Source organism: Aythya fuligula, chromosome 9 (assembly GCF_009819795.1).
Source record: "Aythya fuligula isolate bAytFul2 chromosome 9, bAytFul2.pri, whole genome shotgun sequence".
NCBI lineage: Eukaryota > Metazoa > Chordata > Aves > Anseriformes > Anatidae > Aythya > Aythya fuligula.
Genome location: NC_045567.1, coordinates 4,556,248 through 4,574,161, shown reverse-complemented (window position 1 = coordinate 4,574,161; position 17,914 = coordinate 4,556,248). Strand labels below are relative to the sequence as shown.

Sequence of the window (17,914 nt, the reverse complement as noted above, 5' to 3'; positions counted from 1 at the left end):
TCAGAATACATAAAATGTTGTTTGCAGAATTATAGACTCCAGGTTACAACACTAATACCAAGAAACTCCATTCTACATCTGCTCCAGAGATTACTTGAAATATCTGAGTGCAACATGAAGTTTGGTTTTACTAAAAAGTGAAATAGACTGGAGTAATCTCATTCATTACCTACAAATACCAGATCAGCACTAAAGAGTTATAAAAGATTAATGGACAAAATTTTTGTAAGCTTTTTGGAAAAGATGCATTCTGTTATTTATTGTCTTGTACACCCTGGCATGATAGTTCAGAAACCCAGCTGCGTAGGATAAAGACCAGAAAGACTCATTGAGTGGAAGAAGAGTAAAGGAATCAAGCTGAATAATTTGGGGACCTCTTGCAGTTTGAAATTTATTGTCCAAACTAAATCACTGACTATTATAGATATTATTGAAGAAATTTGGGCTGCAGGGAATTTTCCTACTGGCAAGTGCAAGCTAATTTGGAGCTGCCTGGCTTTCTTGCATTAGCAATGAGGTAAGAAGTATACCATTCAAAGTAACCGAGATATTACATACGTTCTCAATTGAATTTACACAATGGTAAGTTGTTCAGATGTTTTTTACTGCTCTAAAAGAAAATTACTGCCAACAGTTGCTGATATTTGTAGTCCAAACCACAAGTGTACTCTCCAAAGAATCAAATCTCAAATTCAAAGAACTGTTCAGCCATTTCCGTGTTTTACTCTTAGGAGTCCTTGTAGAGCCTGCTTTTGCAGGGCTCAGTGAGAAAGTGTTTGGACACAGCTACTTACTTTCAGAAAGGAGAACAGATGGCTCAAAAACAACAATAACAAAAGTGAAATGTTATTCTTGTTAATAGTAGTCGCAGAGTGGTAATTACTAATGATACTTACCACTTAGCCAAGGTTTAAGCAAAACATTTGTTAATGTCTTATTCATCTGCAAAGGGGAAGTGTTCTTAACTGCACATCTGTTGATTTTTGTGCATCTAAAGTACTTCCCAGAAACAGTCATAGAAGTTTCATGTTTAACCAAGAGTCTGTCTACAGGGGACCTTTTGCAAAATTAAGGTTTTAACAGTGTTAAGTGTTTCCACTGACTTGAGTTCTGAGAATGGCAAAGCAATGGAATAGATTATAAATACTCTTAATATAAAAACATTTTGTTAGTGAATTGCTTAGGGAAAAACAATAACAAAAAAAATCAAAACTATACCTTGCTATCTCCTGTTCCAAACATACTTATATAATTGTTGACCATCTTGAACACAAATCCACGGTCCATAAATGTAAAGCAGCGCTAAGAAAGGGAGAAAAATATTATTTTATAGCAAAAAAAGCAGTACCTGGCCTCATTTACTTAGCCGTTTACCTTCTATTACCTATAAACCTGCATCATTTGGGCAGGTGAAGTCAGTCTCATGCAGGGCAAGGAAAACTGTGGAAGCGGTGAATTTGGCTCTTCACACCCTGCCTTGTAATAACAAATCTATTATACTTTTCATTTTCACTGTCTACAGTCTAAAATAACTATTACACTGTACTGTGCACCAAAAGAAAGATTATCTAATAAAAGTTATTCACGTACTGCAACACTCAGTAACTAGAGGTGGTATGTGATGGGAGCTGACCTGAGTATCCCCTTCAGTGACAGAGCAATGACTCCTGAAGAATCATTCCAGACAAAATACTCACTGTTTGTGAACTATGTTGTCTCTCTGGGAGCAAATACTGAAATAAATTAAGAATGTGATGAGGATGTTATGTCTCTGACTGATGAGGCTAAATAGCAAGGTGTAAAGGTTTTTTGAGGCCCCTAGTGCTACAGTTATTGACATTTTTCCCTTGCAGAGTCAGCCCATGAGACAGGGAAGGTAATCTTGAATTTCCCGTCTCAACTGGTGCTTCTGAACTCTGTGAAGCTAGCAAAGCCCTAAGCCTTCTGCTACATAGTATTCAAACAAGACTCCTGCAAGCCCCAATCTGGGCAGTCATATCATGTCTAATCCATGTAATTATTTCTGTCAGAGTAGATTTGCAGAGAAATTAAAACAAAACCATATGCCTTATCACATAACACAACATTACTATCTTCCCAGTTCAGATGAACAACAAAAATAACATTCTAAACTGCAGCAACAGCTTCTCCATTTATGCTCCTGCTTCGAACCAACGTCACCTTCCAAACGATACAGCAGTATGGAGAGATGCAGCTTAACATCAGTTTATCAACAGCAATTCGGGCTTCCACATGAAAGGAACAACAGAGATCAATGCAGTGGACATCAATTTCTATCCATTCTAAATTCTATCATTTATTTTATTTATATATCAAAGTAGAAAAATCCATCTTCAGTTTGTGGTTGTTTTCGTTCTAACCGCACCTCCATTCTGCTGCTGGAATACAGCTCTCTCCTAATGCTATGTTTCAATCTGTCATAAAAGATAGGAGCCTAGGTTTCAGTGTACACTGTGTACAACATTCTGTATGCTAATGGAAGTGGTTCCTTCCCCACCCCCAAGGTTTATTTCTAGTTAAGTAGCTGGGAATGCCTCTTACTGAATGCCAATTGTCCTATGCTTTACAGCTAATTCAATGTTGGGAAAATAAACATGATTGAGAAATATTAGAACAAAAAGAAAAAAAAAAAAGCAAACCCTATTTGTGACTTTTCCAAAGCACATGTATTTATTTATATCTATTAAATAAACTGGCATGACACACTTAAAAGGTAAGTTACAGTATTTCACACAATACTTGAAACTTACTTATTCTGGTTTGTAAAAGTCACCTACTGTGGTTATGATTAGGAAATATTAATCTACCCACACTCATTCAGAGATGCAGTATTTAAAGAAAAAATAACAACTGCAACTACAAGAAGCTTACCAAGCTTCTTACCAATTTGAATATAACAGAAGAATTTGTAGAGTTTGCAAACTTGGGCTCTTTTAGAAAATAGATACAAATCAATGAGAACTGTTTTGAAACAGAATTAGAAAAAGCTTCTGAATTGTCAAAGACCCAAAGGAATAGAAAAACTGAACTTCAGGTCAATGCTAAACTTGGAAATTGAGCCATCATTGATGCAGAATTGTTTTTATTCCCTTCAGTTTGGACTGAATAGATTCACTCTTGCACTAAATATGGGCAAATAAGTATAATGACAGAACATCTCACCTTGAGGAACTTGGCAGTGCTGTAGTTTGCATTCCTGGTTTCTTCAAGAGCATCTTTGTGCTTCCAAACAACATGGTCTGCCAAGACCATCACAAGGGTATCCAGCTCAGTTTGGAATGATTCTGGAAACCTCTGAGTTCGAGAAACCTAAGCAGTGAATGGATAGATAATCACTTGATTGCATGTTATTACATATTAAATCTGAAAACAAGTTCAAGCCAAGAGCAAAGACAATAAAAACACAGGTCATTTGACATATAATATTTCAGTACTTATAGAATTCCATCGATCTTGTCCATTAGAAAGCGGGAAATGCTATCCACAGATTCCAGCACAAATATACTCATAGAGTCTTTGATAACCAGGCAGAAAAGAGGCAGACAGGAAGTGACACCGATCGCCAGATATGACAAGTTTGCTCAAAGCAGAGCAAAGTTTCTAGATCTCTCATTTGCTATCTAGTTACTCACTGCCAGGTAACCACCAGAAATTACAGAATTCTCATTCCATTCTAACCCATCCTTTACAAAGCTGATACAACTGTATTTTTGGTCCACCAGCTCTGTACAATCTGGAATAGGTATGAGTTATATTTTTGCAGGTAAAAACAATATTTTAAAATATGTAATAGCTTCTTGTTTTTTTTTTTTTTGTTTTTTGTTTTTGTTTTTTTTTTGACCAGTCAAGAAGAAAACTTCAACGGTACTTATTTCACATAATTCTGCATTTTATATTTTCCCTTGGAACCTGATTACCTCATTAAGAGCAACACATATACTTACTTTTATTTTGTTTGTATCAACTAAGTGCTGTGCCATTGATTTTAAGGTAACTGCAAAGAAGAACCATGAGTGCTGTTCAAAAGAAGAAAAAATGACATTAGGAGATATGATTATTTTATAAATATTTCATGAGGCTAATTCCATTCTTCAGAGACGGACTGCATTTCTCAGTAACGCACATGGGTAAACTCCACATGACAAAGAAATGGAAGAGTCCAAGTGCTACATATTTGAGTAACTTTGCATGATAGAATCACAGAACGTCCTGTGCTGGAAGGGACCCACAAGGACCATTGAGTCCAACCCCTGACTCCTCTCAGGACCACCCCCAAAACCAGGCCATGTATCTGAGAGCGCTGCTGAGAGCTCTCTTTGAACTCCAGCAGGCTGGGCACTGTGATCACTGCCCTGACAAGCCTGTTCAGTGCCCGACCACCCTCTCAGTGAAGAACCTGAACAGTTGAGCACGTCTTTGCCATTGAGCACTCCTGAGCTAGCACTGACTAGCTTTTATACCAGAACCTGTAGGTTCTGGGAGCACTGATGGAGCTTGCATATGTATGAACTTCTTAGACCTGTTTTATGTGAGGAACTTCAGGGAACCTCAATCCTTCTCATTTTGGTCACTGCCCATCAAAGGCAGCAATTAAAATCAGATATAAATGTCCTACTTACACGTTAATATTCTCTATGCAACAACTTTTAAAACAAAAAATAAATCAAAATGTCCTAAAAGTAATTGCTAATGTCATATTATGTAGTAAGTAGGTTCCCCACCCTGACTGAGCAGTAGAAGAAAGGAGGAATTTTATTATGCAAACCATGGCACTCTGAGAAATTAGTTATGTTGAAAAGCTCTAGAAAGTCTTTTAAATCTGTTCTGTTGAATCAGCGCAGGCTGTTATTTGTGCAAAGCTCACACAGGGAAAGAGAATGGGAGAAAGAGATGTGACAAGACTTTCCATGCAGAAAACCAGTATGAAAACTACAAATGGGCTAATTCAGTATTGTTCACCTTTAAAACCTGTTTCACGGTTACTTGGTCATTTAACTTCAGAAGACCAGTCATATTCTTGGCCAGCTCCTCATGAACAGTTCTCTCCTCAAATGATTTGGTCCTGAACACATACTGAAGGAGAAAAGAAAAAATAATAATCAAAATGTATATTAAAACAAACATAAAAAGTCTTAGTAGGAGAGGACACACCTCGAACAGCTGACAACCTTTACTTTCCAAAACATTTTGACTGAAAAATACATTCACACAAAGTTTAATTCCCCTCACAGTGGCACGACATCACTCCCCAACAAAATTTGAGTTTTAAACACAACTTGTTATTAATTTCAGCTTAATGTGAACCAAGAGGAATTTCTGCTTAAAATTGTTGCTGCAGTGTTTTTTTCTTTCCAATAGGGCATAGGAACCTGATGCCTCTAAACTGTCTTCCAAGCCATTTCACCAGAGTGGATAAAAAAAAAAAAAAGGCAAATAGAGGAAGTAAGGAGGGTTTTTCACCCACCTAGTCAGGGCCACCTTTCACTTGCTCCTTTCTTCCAATGGCAACAGTTAGAGCTGGTAGCAACTCTTCATCCTGAAAGGTGTAAAGCACCCGCTAGAACTGATGGAAGGGGAAAACTACACCCCTTTTATAAATCAGACCCTCCAGATAGGAGTTTACCTACCAACTTGCCCAGAACTCATAAACATAGTATGAGTTTTATTCAACATTTTATTAAACTAATAATTTGGTACTGGAATCTATTAGGACTTCCCAAAAGCAAGAGCACTGCAAGTGCACCAGTTGGGAATAAATACCTTTTCAATACAAATAGAAAGAATGTAAAAGAAAGGACTAACACTTGAAAATATCTTATTAATATTCAGCATTATTTCTGGAGCAGATGCAGTAAGTTCTCCCTGTGCAATGTGGTACTTCTGTGTCCACGTCACGTGTAGTTTCACATTGTTATTGTATCTGAGTGACTCGCAATTCTGAATTTACTTATTCTCAAAACAGCATCTCTAGAGTAGGTATTCTTCATTTCCTTACAGACGAATAGAAGAGATTAACAGTTATTGGCTTTTGACTGCTGCTGAAAATGGGAAAACAAGCTAAATGGACTTTTGGTAGAGCTGATTAATCACCTGCTATTTCAAATACTTTTAGCCACAATAGGTGTCTAATGTAAATTTCAGAAGTTCCTGATTAGCAGAGGTGTTAATAGCCCTTCAACTAACTATCTTTAAATGTTACATTCATTATTACTTTGCAGCCAGAACAGTTCTGATGGACTTCAGCAGAATTCCTCTGGGTTTAAATTAGGGTACTTGAGAGTAGAATTTGACTACTAAGGTGTTCAGATGCATAGCCTATAAACATGTAGTTTCATGAAGTGTGAAAGTATATCCACACCTTGGAGATATCAACCAACTGTTGTAAACACTGAAATAAAAACATCTTTCTCTTTTAGTAACCTGACTCCTATCATACTTTCATTATATTACCCATAACTTGCTGAAGTTTCAGAGTTTGCCAGGAAACTATTTGCTTTCGCTTTATTCCTGAAGTTAATTTAAAAAACCTCATGTCACATATTAGTCACAATCTACAAATGAAATTTATGTTATGAAAACTACTTCATTCACAGTGAATCAGCACATCACTATAGCTAGAAGCCCATACAGACATTTGTCACTCAACACTTCACATTCATAAATACTTTGTGACAATTTCCATTAGTTCCATCACCACCAAATGACAGCAAGGCAAGATACAAAGTGATAGCAATATCTACCTCAATTCTCTTAATAACCTGCAATTCTCCTTTATTCTGTCATTTGATATAAACAAATAAGGTAATCAGCATGAGACTCAAAGATATAATTTACTCATTACTGATTCCTCTAATAAAGCCTCTAATAAAGCCAGAACCAAATTTTCCAGTCTCCTCTCTCAATTAATAAATAAATAAATAAGGAAAAAAACACTTGAGAGGAAAAAAAGTAACACTGACTTTAAGTTCATTTATTATTTTTTTTTCAGTCAGTAATAGTAGTTAATGTAACCTTTTACTTAAAAACATGCTTCTTCATAAAATTCTCAGCTTCTAAATCTGATACCTAAACATATTCTTGATTAGATACTTACTGGTGTACAGCATTATTCATACTAATTTAATGGATATTTAAATTGATGCAGATAACAAAGAAGTCACCTTTAAAGAGGCCACTACTTTGGCTTTTAAAGTAATACTACAGCTTCCCCCAAACCAAAACAAAGATACATATACATTCTACATAATGCCTTCATCAAAAATAATGACGGATGAAAAAAGCTGAGTAAACAGGGTGCATAAAAAGTTATAAAAAGTTATAAAAAGTTATAAAAATCTGAATTCCACAGATGAGAAATGAATTTATGTACAATAGCATTTGCAAAGACACAGGATCTTGAAACTAAATTCATTTCTTAAGAAAATAATCAAAAGGTTGGTTAAAAATTTGTACCTCCCTAAAAAACACAGCAATTTGAAACCATGAACAGCACCTGTAATAAGTTATATATAAAAATTATTACTCATGAATAACTTTTAACTGTAGTAAGGGTAATCCTGTAAATAAATATCTGTCAGCTGGACAGATATTTAAAAGCTGTAGATCTCTTCATGGTCAAAAGAAATGCTGCAAACTGTCAAACTACATTAAATCAATCTCTCACAGGTATCTATCTAGCTCAAGTTTCCTGATCTTTCAGGTATTTATCCGCACACACACACATAAGCCCTGCAATGTGGGAAGTTCTCTTAGCTTAACCCCATTTTACAGAGACTGACACTAAGTCTACACTCTTAGCTCAGCTGGAAGCACATTTGCACCACACCTTGTTTCCAGAAGACAAGGCCCTCCTACATGTCTTCTAAAAGACATCCGCTCCTCCCACAGCCGAGGGCAAGGAGAGGCAGCATAGTTTGTCCATGGTGGCACAGGGAACTTATGACAGAGGACTGAAATTCACTCAGTCTCTTCCAAGGCTTATGTTAGTTTCCTCACTGCTGAGTCACCCGGCCTGCCAGTGGCAGAAAGCCACAATGCTAATACAGAGAAAGCTACAAACAAGTACAACTAAAAATAAACAAGAAAACAAACAAACAAAACCACACAAAATAATTAAGTTTAACAGCAGTCATACCGTCACATAAGAATTGATGCAGTTGTCTAGTTGTTCTTCGTGGCACTTAGCAACAATATTAGTAAGAACCCTGAAAGGTTAAAAAGAAAAAAGTCATACAGCAGAGAAAAGGACATCTAATGCACCACATTGTTCTGTTATCAACTCCCCGTTTAAAACAGCCCCTGATGGATATGATCCAAATGATGAATAGTGCATGCAGAAACTGTCCCACTAGGCAAAAACAGTCACTCCTTGGGCCCTCCACTTGCATGGATCATGCTGCTATATATGCATTCATCTAGTAAAATACTCACAGTATTAATGATTACACCTGTACTGACATTACAACAGAATGCATCTATTAACTAACTAAAGCTTGTAAGGACTTATTCAAATTGGGAGTAAGAAAAAAATAAACCATGCTGATGAAACAGAGAAGCAAGAGCCTCCTCCACTCGCAATGCTACTTATCTGGTTCTCTCAGATCTTGGTGATTCTATGAGGCTTTGATGTTTTCTTTATGCCTTCACTGTTAATCAAGGGCACACAGGAGCCTGGGCTCCAGCCCAAGTGTGCCTCTCTCCTGCACTGTTTGCATATAGCAGGGGTCTCAGCCCTTGCCTGAGCACCCAACCAGTCCAGAGGAACAGGCTGAGCACAGCACCTGCTTGTTCCTCAGCAGCAGGTGCTCTGAGCTTCTGCAAATCCCCTTGGTGATCAGCAATGTGGAGGCAAATTGCCCAGGCCATGCCAACACCCACTTTCATGCCTGTGCTTCTGTTAACAGCAGAGATGGAACCACTTGAGATCAAGCGTTTCAGCAAAGTTTTCTCTTGCGTTTGTACCTGGGCCATCTTTTGTTTGATACCATTTTGCTTTAGAAAGCACACATTTGAGAAAGAAGTTATCTTCAAATTAACCATAACATCTCCTCCAATTTTTGAGACCATTTTTTTCTTCAGGTTTTAGATATTTAATATAGAAAACACTGCAGTTTTATAGACTTATTTTTATGTTGAAAGAATGGGGAGGAAACAGTTCATGATTCTCAAATATCAAAAGCTGTGGACTGTATCTCAAATTCAAGGGCACTCATAATAATGGCATAACTAAAATGGATTATTAATGCATAGATACACCAATAGGTATATGCCAGACTATGATCCACATACAAGTAATTCTAGTAGTTTGTTGATTTGAGAGTTTTCTGCAAATTCTTACTGTTGGATTCAAAAGTTTGTACTTCCTTTAAGTTTATATACTTCCTATATTTCATTTCTTGTTATTATAAGTAAAACTTACAGCAACACACAAATGCTATGACAAAATCAGTTGTGCCCATTCTGATCCTTCAGCCAGCCCTTACTCTGATCTGAAACTGAAATAAGTCCTAGCAAAGACAAGATAGAAATGATGCCGTGTCGGGGCCTTGGACAAGTAAGTAATTATGAGGGAGTATAAAAGGGATAATGTTTTCTGCCCAACACATAAACAATTCTAGCTTTTCATTCTGTTGTTGTTTTTAATATGTTCAACACAAGCTGCTCCAAGCTATTCAAAACAAAATACAATTTGTGTATATATATAGGACACGTCAATGAATGGCACACACAGCAGATGAACATATTCCCATTGACATCAACAGTACTAGCACAAAAGCCATCGCACATACAAGGGAAACAGAGACCCCACCTCCACCCCACTGAGGGTGTATATTCAAAATCTGATGCATGAAAAAAATTAGCATCCTTCAGTTTTGCCATCTAATCATTAAGTCTAAGTTTTAAACATCTACTTCTTCTGATGCATTTATTTTCCAGTCAATTAATTGATACTTCAATTCTACCCTGGGAAAGATTCTTCATTTTCCCTAACTGGCCTTAGCATTAGTTATTTTGTTGGCCATAAAGGGGTCCTGAACAAAGGTCCTCTCTCTCTCTTTGAAAACTTTATGTAGTCATGAAATCACGCATTTACAAGGAAAGTTTCCTAGTACTTAGGTGTTGTCAAACTGGACTTCATCCTCCGAGGTGCCATGATCCTTTGACAAAATATACTGACATTCTAGCTTTCCAAGGCTAACATGAGGAAATCAGCTTCCTCATTCTGTTACGCTTTCCTAGTTAATCTTTCTTCAGGAATTAACTATGGAAAACAATCTGTGAAAAGCAAGAAAATATACAGACAGCAGATGAGTCTAACAGGGTTGCTGAGGGCATTTTTTCCAACTAGTTGTAGTCCCAATGTTTAGCTACTGGCAGAGGTACAATTGAAATAATGCTATGGCCAAAAGAAAATTCACTACAACTTTCTGCCCTCCTGCAGAGAACAATTATAATCTCTCCAGCATTTTTTTTTTTCTGCTGCACTGATTAACAGCATCAATAAAAACAATTTCATTATGTGAGGGGTGAGGAGACCCAGAAAATCATTCCAGCTGTTTGCCCACTCACTAGAAAATGCCTCCACTGCTTTTCAGATATTGCCGATACACTAATTAGAAAATGCCTCAGAAAAGCATGAACTGAATCTTTGACTCTGCACTGGCTAATGCAAGATGCCAAGCTCTTTCTATGCTGAATTCTACATATTCAGAGTTAAACATAAATTAAAATGGATATTCAGCACTTTTAGTAAGCAATTAACTCCTCAAGGACAAGACCTTTACCTATCGTTGCCTCAGGGTATAAAGACACATCCAACATGGGCAATGATCTCCTGGTTGGTATCAGAGTCAACCACATGATACCATGCTCTTCCACAACCTATTGCAGAGCCCTGTGTTAAGGTGGAAGCAGGCATTCTCACTTACTGAAGTCTAAATGCCACAGACAGCTTTTATGAGAGCAGCTATTATTGGATGAACATCTACAGAATTATTTTCTTCATATAGAAACTGTTCAGATACCTGGTCACAGCTGTTGTAACTTCATCGTCACTGTTTTGCACCAAAACCCAGAATAGTTGATTCAGGACTATGGGAAGAAAGTTCATAATTACATGGATCTTCTCTATCCTCAGCAAATTCTGTAATGGACATAAAAAAAAAAAAATATATTAGAGATTTCCAATATGAGCAGTGAAATCTCATTATTTGCTTTCCCGTTTCAGCAGGGAAAATGCTGTACAGCCACTGGTGGCGTAGTGGTAGGAAAACAGGACAACTAAGTGGAGGACTACTTCCCCACAAAATTTGTTCTAAATATAACCATCCATGCAGCTGTAGTTATTGTCCACATCTCCAAATTTGAGTATTTTGCTTTATCCTGATGAAAAGCAAAGTAAGCAAACAAAAAGATTGAAACCAAAACCACAGCACTAAAAGAACTGTTTTTAAGACCTGCATTTCCTAACTTTTTTAGGAAAACTCATTCTTTCTATACTGATATCTGATAAAAATGAACTTGTAGCTAAAACAACTGTCAAAAGCACACTGATAAAAGCAGTATCAACACTCTAACCTGACTACAGAGACATTGTATTATCTTCTCTGATCAAGGAAGATACCGAGCTCTTAACTAAAAAAAAAAAATCCTTTGAATTACTCCCAGTTTTACATTTCAGACATTTCCAAATAATTCCTAAATTTCTTCAAAGTTAGTCATGATTTATAAATAAAAGCAAAATGCCCTGGGGAGAATTATTTCTTGGTTATATTGCAAAGTTGATTCTTTATCACATACAACATTATTTTCTAATAAAATCAGTAAAATCTCTTTAAAAGGTAAACTACAAACAGTAAATAATGAACAGTGCAATGCTGGTTATTTAGATAACCAACTTACTGTCCAGAAAATTCTGAAGCTTTTATGGATTCCCAAACTTTGTCAAATATGCTCAACAGCTTCGCAAAAATTCATAATTAAGGCTTTCATTCAGTAGATGTATCCCCTATAAATAGCCCTGATGCTTTGATTTCTGAAAACATTCCTTAATCATCTTGTTAAATCAACCAGCACTAACTGGCAGTGTTAAATACCCCATCAGGTCTACCTGCACCCATCAACCAAATTAGTAGTCACCTGTAAGGCCTTGCCCAGAGAACTGGGGCCATAATTTATCGGAATGTATCATTTGCTTATTAAAGCAAAATTCACAACCATCTTTATAAAATCTGCTGAAGGTATGTGGAAACAGGAAAACATAGTGACAAAGGAAAGGGGAAAAGCACATACATGAAGGTAACATCTAAATCCCCAAACAGCTATTAGATTTCACACACTGCTACAAGGAAAAATAATAAATACAAGTCATGTACTAAGTTACAGAGCTAATAGTGCAAAATTAAAGTCACGGTCACCCTAGTCTTCTTGCTTCTCCTTCTCTTAAAGTTCAATAAGCAGACTGCAAAGTGCTAACTGAATTTTGCCATTCATGAGTAAAGTGTCATGGCCTTTCATTTACCTGCTGCTCTTCTATGCTGCTTGCTTTGCCCCTGCTTTCTCAGTTTTTGACCTCGATTGAATACAGATGCATTTAATGCTATTCTTGCTTATTCATTTCAACTTTGCAGAAAGGGTTTGCTCTTACTGTTTTCAGAACTTGGCAGGCAACTAGTACCCTTGATTTGTACATGCAAAGTACCAAAAACAGCCCCTTTGAATAGCAACCAGTTATTTTTGAGTGAAAATCTGGAGACAAGTAGGAGGTGATCACATTGTACATCTAGGGCAACAGAGGACTAGCAGGAACACTGCAGCTCAACAGGCCATGCTCATCTTTTGGACAGTCCTCAAGAAACAGCGCAGCGTTTCACTGCCCTTTAATGGGAACTGAGGCTTGACATAGGCTGGATTATCCAGAGTGGAATTGAGGCAGATGAAGCTGTGCTCTAAATGAGAGAGGGGATGGGAAACATCTCTGTGACCAGTATTACATCTGTCACACCAAGGAAGTCCAACTGGAGTTGTCACGGACCTATTGTCTCCTGGCAAGTCTATGCCACGCTTAGAATTGTGTGGTGATGGATCAGTTGAGAGAAAGCCCTAATTACAATTTTATAGCACAACTATGTGCTGCAGATTACTTTACCTTACAAGAATTGATAAAGTTTGAGGTAGGAGGCTGAGAGAAATCCTTTTCCCTTTCTTGGCACTGATGGAAAAAGTTATTCAGGTATGGATCCTGTATGGATAAACAAATGTTCACGTTAACATATTATAGAAAGTCTTGGAATTCAAATCCATAAATTGGTTATAACAATCTCCTGTAACATAAGACATGGAAAGACAGATCAATTTACCTAGCCCAGTCCATTGGCCATTGTATATAGCCTAATATATACCCAAATATTTCTAGGTTCTTTGACCAAACTTTTTTTCCTGTATTGCGAGCAATTAGTCTCTTCCTCACAACCTAGGGATTTCAATGGCCAGATACTTTTTCCCCCAGTGCTCGCAATTTATTTTCTTGCTGTTTAAACTGACATTCCATGACTTTTATTTTGGCATAATATTAAGTAACTTATATTTTTCCTTAAAACATGTATTCCATCATTGTAATTTTGCCATTCTATATTTAAGTAACCTCTAAATGTTAAAGAAACATATTCGTACAAGATTTGAGAGAAAGCAACTTTCAGACTTCGACACTTTTTGCTTGTAAGCAGGTAACAGATAGGAGGAAATTCAGCTTACCTGAGTATTTACTGTCGATACAACAAAAGTAGACACTTTGAAAAGTGGCTTCCCACTATCTACCCATTTTACATCACAGCTGATCTGCTATAAAAACAAAACAAAATATATTTTTCCTACTTATTCAAGTCTGCACCACTTTTTTACTGCGTAGCTTTGCACAGGGTTTGTGTGTGAACTGTGCTAGCTATTGTGCTTTCACAAACAGAGAACTATGCCACACAAACCAACTTTTCAGCGTGAGACCATGAACATTATCATTTAAGGGACCAGGTCACTGTCCTACCCTATTCTCTTGACAATGTTAAAACAAACACATAGAGGCACAAATAACCCTAACAGGATGGGATCAGTGGAAAAAAGTGGTATCATACAACAATGGTGGAGAATGAATCATGATTGTGGGTCATGTTAACTGGATAATGAATGTCTTGTGGCCTGAGTTTCTGCAGAGTTCTTACTGATTGCTCTCTCAAGTTTTGGAGACGTTAGGTATAATACTGTAGAAGACACAGTTATAAAATGCCCTTTTCCCATATATACTCCTGAGTCAACATCATATGGCTCACAGCCCAGTGTTACAGATGTTCATTTATATCTTTGATACTATTAACATGAACTTTCTAAAATAGATGCCCTGTTACCATTTACACTTTCAGATAAGTAAAAATGTAAATCCGATCCCATGTAAAATACAAGTGCTCCGTGACATTTGAACAACATAAAAGTACGAATTAATACCTTGCCACTTGTAGGTTCTTGAAGGCTTAAGTAATTGGGAGGCAGACTGCTTGCTACTGGCACGTTGTGTTCCTGGGAAGCTAGCTGGGCATCTTTCAACAAAGGAAGCCATGCGTATCCCACTGTGCACAAGAACAAATCAATATGGCACTTTGGAAAACAAGTTCCTCAAGTTCAAAGGAAGAAAATAACATCCAGCCAGAAATTCTGAAATCCTTATTCGATTGTACATTATTTACATTTATTATTAAAAGTAATTCTGCTACAGGTACCTGGTGTTTCCAGAGCCTCTTTCTTTTTGGCATTAGCTTTTGCATTTATGTCACAGGTGACATGATAAAATGAAAACAGAATGTGGTGTTTCTTATGGAGTTGAGTGGGAAGTTCAATTTTCACCTGAAATGTAAAATGTTACACCTCACTTTAGTTTAAATATCGATTAAACCAGGCATCAGAGATGGTCTAAATGAGTGACATCTCTCTACATAGAGGTCTAAGTACAGCCTGACTTTACCGGCAAATATTTGTGTGGTGCTGTTGCTACCTTGGTAATAGATGTTCTCTTAAGGAAGTTGCTGAAGATGATTATCTCTCATTTTTACTTAACCAGCTTCTTTCCTCTCTTTCTTGTGAATGAATATTTGCATTTATGATGAAAAAGCAGATGATGAAAAAGCACAGAATTAAGAAGTCATAGACCTTGCTTACAAGTGATTAGCAGACATAAATAGCCATCACTGTTCTCTTATTTTCAGGACAATCAAACTCAAAACTAAAACAAAATCTCTTATTTTATTCAGGATCATTTCATAGCTGACATGAAAATCAACTTCTATTTAGGATTTCTGGTCAGTCTTAAATCTCATATCATGTCATCCACAAATCCCTATAGATTTGGGCTGAGGTATTATTAACCTATTGGAATAAATATACAAAGCAATCAAAACATGTTACCATAGGAACTAATGAAAAAGACACTTTGCCCTTCTGAACTGCGATAATGCTTATCCATGCTGATCCTATGCTTAAAGTAAGGCTTAGAAATTGTTAGTAAATGCTTCCAGTGTTAAATCAGCTTATGGGTAAGAATCTAATACCATAAATATAGATATGAAATGGACATGCAGACAGGGAGATTAAGACAACTTTTTGGATAACATTCTACATCATTTTCAAAACTGTACTTGCTGTTTTCCTGACTAATACTACGAACACTTAGGACTAAGTTGCACTTTTATCTGCTGATTTTTCTCTTGATATTTTATCAAAGAAAATTTTCATTTTTTGAAGTTTTTCCAAAATCAAGTAGTTTGGAAAATGCTGGTTAACTACTAGTTTTGTTTGCCAGCATTATCACTAGCCAGAACCATAGTAGAAAATCTAGAAGAGACTCATGGCATTAGCAAGCCATCAAACACACTGGTCAGTGAAAGGGTGAAGTTGAGTTCACTTGCAGAAAGCCTAGGAAATCAGTTGGTGTTGGTGAAATGTAAAAATGCACGGTGGAAAGATGTTCATCTAGCATTTGGCAAAGGCCAATGTACAAACTCTATTCTAGAGCTGCAACCTCCAAATCATGAGCTAAGCTATTTGCTGCAGCCTCTGCACATCACTGTATATTCTGTTCAGATCACTGAATCAACAAAAATGTCCCAATACAAATCTTGTATTTGTGAGAGGGGTTTGTCCTGATGCCTCCGCCCTTCATCATGGTGTTTACTGTTTCCACTAAATTCAGAGATACATCTAGGTCCTTAAGGTCATCCAGACGTGCATTTTAAAGAGCTACACTGTTTCTAATTAATTCTACAGCATCTTAACTGTACTCAGAACATCTTAGAAGAGGAAAGACTCACTGAGTTGATATAAAAAAAAAAGAGTGAGAATGCATGTAGATCTACGTAACGTAATTCCATCCAGGTACACAAAAACACGTAACAAGCATTCTTTACATTTTTTTTTGTCTCATTGGCAAACATGTGATATTGTCAGACATTTAAAAAAAGCAGACTGACCTCATCATAGAAATCAGGATTCTGGGAATGATGTAGCACAGCGGTGTAGGCTGCCGTTGTAAATAATGGTCCGCCTGGCTTCCCATAAATGCACTGATAAAAGTAACATACTTTAATTACATTGTCAGATTTTGCTGATGATAATAGTCCTGGTATATCTAATATGCATGTGCATTGAAAACAATATCATGAAAGATTGATAATTACTTAAATATTCAAAGAAATATTTAAAGTGCTTACAAATTATTTTTTATACACATTTCCAGGAAAAGTCCATTGATCCAGGAAAATTACCCTGAATTTACTAAGCAATGCATTCCTTAGGCTTCTTTCTTGCTGTTACTGACTTTGTAGTTTTCTGCAAAAAGCTTTACAAAAGCTATTTCATCTTTATCCAATTCAATATACAATGTAATGCCTTTACTGATTTCTCAGTGTTGCAAAAGCTACAACTGTTAACAATCCCCGTGCTGGCACAGTCTAGTACAGAGGCTCTTGAATATTGAGTGATGACAGCTTTATTGGTGGGGAAACTACACAACAACAATAATACGTGATAGTCCATGGGCAGTAGCAGTTAAGAGTTATGTTTAAGTTCTAATTTTCTGCCTCGTTTTTTTTTTTTTTTATGAAGCATCCTAAGCTCAGCAAGAAATCTGGGGTAAATGGTGAATTTTAGACCACTCTTGCCCTAAGTTGCATTGTAAAAATGGTAAGTTTAATTGTTATAGGTTAGTATAGTCTCCATTCCTGGGTTTTATAAGTAATGTCAGAAACACTGTTCTTATGTCTCACCTTCAGTGGCTTTGCTCCTTCTTCATCAGAGCTTTTAAATTCAATGCACACTGTTATATTCCGTGCCTGAAAAATAGGAATATATTAACGTTCAGATGAGAATTAGGATAGCCATAAAAATACAGACCAAATATGAGTAACTTACTCTTTTCAAAATCTAGAAGAAGCGTAAATTTGAAACATCTTCTTGCCACTGTGCTATTGCTAGAAATACTATTTCAATCAAGAAGTGGCTAAACACTAGCCAGGCCTCAAACCAACAGTGTAGAAGTAGATTATAGAGCGACCATCACTTACCTGCATTTTGTCTTTAATCTTCACTTAGCATACAAATGCAATCAAGTACTCCAATTTCATTTAAGCAAAACATTTTTTTCCAGAATCATTTCATCTGCATCAAGATTGTGAAAAAGCTATTCCCATGTTCTCTCTTTGATCTGGGGGTAGGACCTATATGATCTTTAAGGTCCCTTCCCACCCAAGCCATTCTATGATGCACTGATAAAACTTAAAATTAATCCACATGTTATTTCATTAAAATTGTACCAATGTTTTATGACTGCAAAAACAACAACAAAAAAAAAAAGTGC

General features: G+C 36.6%; 1 protein-coding gene across 16 annotated transcripts in view; it reads right to left on the bottom strand.

Moving 5' to 3' along the window:
* The window catches only part of DOCK10 (dedicator of cytokinesis 10), a 149,523-nt gene that overhangs the window by 34,306 nt on the left and 97,303 nt on the right, over positions 1-17,914 (bottom strand). For 15 of the 16 annotated variants that reach the window (XM_032192891.1, XM_032192897.1, XM_032192893.1 and 12 more), the window contains exons 18-29: positions 17,325-17,390; positions 16,530-16,622; positions 14,787-14,910; positions 14,515-14,636; positions 13,774-13,860; positions 13,169-13,261; positions 11,046-11,164; positions 8,156-8,225; positions 4,981-5,094; positions 3,966-4,037; positions 3,184-3,330; positions 1,219-1,302 (exon numbers count right to left, since the gene is read on the bottom strand). In XM_032192891.1, coding sequence (XP_032048782.1) covers positions 1,219-1,302; positions 3,184-3,330; positions 3,966-4,037; positions 4,981-5,094; positions 8,156-8,225; positions 11,046-11,164; positions 13,169-13,261; positions 13,774-13,860; positions 14,515-14,636; positions 14,787-14,910; positions 16,530-16,622; positions 17,325-17,390 — 1,191 coding nt within the window. The remainder of the gene's footprint in view (positions 1-1,218; positions 1,303-3,183; positions 3,331-3,965; positions 4,038-4,980; positions 5,095-8,155; positions 8,226-11,045; positions 11,165-13,168; positions 13,262-13,773; positions 13,861-14,514; positions 14,637-14,786; positions 14,911-16,529; positions 16,623-17,324; positions 17,391-17,914) is intronic. The other variant, XM_032192884.1, reaches the window with a different exon arrangement.